The sequence below is a fragment of the Drosophila ananassae genome, assembly GCF_017639315.1.
Source record: "Drosophila ananassae strain 14024-0371.13 chromosome Y unlocalized genomic scaffold, ASM1763931v2 tig00000255, whole genome shotgun sequence".
Classification (NCBI taxonomy): Eukaryota; Metazoa; Arthropoda; class Insecta; order Diptera; family Drosophilidae; genus Drosophila; species Drosophila ananassae.
Genome location: NW_025319107.1, coordinates 320,807 through 323,862, shown reverse-complemented (window position 1 = coordinate 323,862; position 3,056 = coordinate 320,807). Strand labels below are relative to the sequence as shown.

Genomic DNA, 3,056 nt, shown 5'->3' with positions numbered 1-3,056 from the left:
CAAGAGTTTTCAGTTTAAATAAAATAATAAAATGAAAGTTAAAATATAATTAAGATAATAAGAAAACTCCCAAATGCTCTCCCAAAACCCCGACGCTTGAGGGGATATGTATCTTCATTTTAATTCAAGAAGAAAATAATAAATTAAAAAATATATAAGAAAATAAGAAAACTCCCATTTGGTCTCCCAAACCCCTGACACTTGAGGGGATATGGATCTTCATTTTAATTCAAGAAAATAATAAATTAAAAAATATATAAGAAAACTCCCATTGGGTCTTGCCAGACACGTGACCCCTGAGGGGATATGGGTCTATATTTTAATTCAAGAAGAAAATAATAAATTAAAAAATATTGAAGAATATAAGAAAACTCCCGTTGGGTCTCGCCTGACACGTGACCCCTGAGAGGATATGGGTCTTCAGTTTAGTTAAATTAAAATGAAATAAAATGAATAAGAGAAAATAAGGTACTTCCGGAGCGCGCTACGCAGTTGCATAGCGATGGTTAAAAAAGTGAAATAAAATGAAAAAAAGAAAAATGAAATTAAAGGCTGGAGCTGGCTAGTAGTCGGAAAGCCAGCCGACGAATGAACCTCCCATATATAGGGGATTCTAACCTTAAATTTGACGTCATGGCCTACTGAGGTGATTTTTCGAAATGGACAAAAATCCCTTGGAGCGCCCAGCCTACTACGCAAATCAGCAAAAATCAGTTTTTTTTTTTTTTTTTTTTTTTCCTACAATTTTTTGCACCAATTTTGCCGCCCCTTAGTCTCGGGCGACTGCCCCTTTCGCCCCCCCCCCTCGCGCCGCCACTGTCCAGAACTTCTGCCGGATCGCTCCGATGGTTGCCTCCGTGTTTTGGTGCCACATCCTCTCGTGGTGATGCTGCACGATCATCTCCGCCAGTGCCTCATCGTGACAAAGTATGATCGGTCGACGTGCGCTGTATGCCACACACGTCGCGTCGTCGATCCTTCCGCTGGCTCGCATTACTCCGTCCTCGTCGAAGTATGGGGACAGTCTATGCAACCGGCTGCCCTTGGCGGCCTTTCCTTGGTCGTTCTCAGCAAACGCTACTCGCTGCGATTGCCGTACTAGTGCGCGCTCAGCTTCAGCGCACTCCACCGACGTCAGTCCGTGATCCTCTCCCTCGTATCGTAGTCCACGGCACCGACGAATAAATCTGAGCACCCATGCGGTGCTCCTCAACAGTCGATTGTAGTTCGAGAATCTCTGCAGGGATATGAAATTTACCATGACCAGAGCAAACTCACATTTCATTTCCTCTTCGTCGGGCGTCGGAGGGATTCACCCCTCGCTCGATCTTGGCCAGCTCTCCTCTGGTCCTCGAAGAAATGGTGGACCGCTTAGCCATCTCGAACCGATGCTCAGGCCCACGGCCTTGCGCGGCCTCGTCGCCTCGTCTGCCACGTTTTCGCCAGACGGAATCCATCTCCACTGGGACGCCTCCGTGGATTCCAAGATCTCCGCCACTCGATTACCGACGAACTGTTTGTATCTCCGGTGGGTGCTGCTTATACAGTGCAACACAGTCTTAGAGTCCGTCCATAATACGCAGCTGCTGATCGCCACACTGTGCTCTTGCTTGACGGTGTCCATCAGTCTCGTGCCCAATACTGCTGCCTGAAGTTCCAGTCGCGGGATCGGCATAGTCCTCATCGGAGCGCATTTCGTCTTGGTTCGCGTAAGTGGCCCGCCAATAGGCCGCTGCTGCGAACGCCGACTGACTGGAGTCCACAAAGATGTGCAGCTGTAGCATCCGCACGCGTCCACCGCCGAAGAAGTAGCGCGGACATCGGATCTCTTCGATCTTCCTCATTTCTTTCCGCCAATCCTCAAAGGCTGCGGCCAAATCAGCTGGTAGCGGCTCGTCCCAGTTGACTCCTTTCCGCCAAATCTCCCTCATTAGCAATTTTTCAGTCACCATGTAGCAGCTCAGGAATCCAATCGGGTCAAACGTGGACATGACCAGGCTTAGGAACTCCCTCTTGGTAGGGACGCGTTCCCCTGTCATCACGATTCTCGGGACTCGATGATATTTGATGCCGAACTTGAAGTCATCTGTAGCCGGCTGCCAGTACATTCCTAGTACCTTCTCCTCAGCTTCGGTCCATCTGACGCTAGCGATGGATTCAAGTGGGTTCAACGCTCTGACCACACTTGCCGAACTGAAAGTAAATCGACACAAGTCAAATCCTGCATCTGCGTGAATTTCTCTCACCCGTGTTGAAACGGCGATAGCTTCTTCTTCACTGGTGAAACTGTCGACGTAGTCGTCCACGTAGTGGTATTCCTTGATGGCCAGGGCTGCTCGCGGGTCTGTGCTACGGTACTGCGAGGCATTCAAGGTCTTCACGTAGTCCGCCGAACATGTTGAGCAATCTGCTCCGAACGTCATCACTTGCATCTCGTATGTGTCCGGCTCCCGCTGGTCATCTCTGTTCCTCCACAGGAACCTCTGGGAACCTCTATCTTGTGGCTGCATCAGTACCTGGTGAAACATCTCCTTGATGTCTGCACAAACCCCAACTGCTCCTTCCCGAAAATGGAAGAGCACTCCTGGGAGTGGTTTGTAGCGCTGTGGGCTTTTCAGCAGCGCTGAGTTGAGGGACACTGCCTCCTTGGCAACCGCGTCGAAGACCAGCCGGATTTTTCCAGGTTTGTTCGGGTTTTCCACCCCGAAATGCTGCGGGTGCCATAGCTTGCCTTCCTGGAACCTCTGGACTTCCTGGGGCTCCAGTCGTTGTGCATACCCCTTCTTCACGTAATCATCCATCAATCCTTTATAGGCCCGCGCGAAGTCCACGTCGCGCCTCATTTTACCACTTTCGTGTGCTCTTTGGCAGATTTCCCACCAAACCATTGCACGTTCAGTTGGCGACTCTCGCCTTTCAGGTTCAGGCTGCGAATGAGTTCGTCGTCGATGAGCGTGACAGACGATCCTTCATCCAGCAGCGCATAGGTGTCGACCTGCGTATTCTCCCCGTACAACGTCACGGGTAGAATCCGGAATAGTAGCTGGCATCCAATC

At 50.0% G+C, this 3,056-nt stretch overlaps 1 protein-coding gene across 1 annotated transcript; it reads right to left on the bottom strand.

Annotated features, from left to right (window-relative positions):
• Positions 1-1,559: 1,559 nt before the first annotated feature.
• LOC123258276 lies at positions 1,560-2,368 on the bottom strand. Its single transcript, XM_044718146.1, has 2 exons — positions 2,247-2,368; positions 1,560-2,193 (listed from the first exon to the last, which is right to left on the bottom strand). The coding sequence occupies exons 1-2, from the start codon at positions 2,366-2,368 to the stop codon at positions 1,560-1,562; spliced, it is 756 nt and encodes a 251-aa protein (XP_044574081.1).
• Between the last annotated feature and the right edge of the window lie 688 nt (positions 2,369-3,056).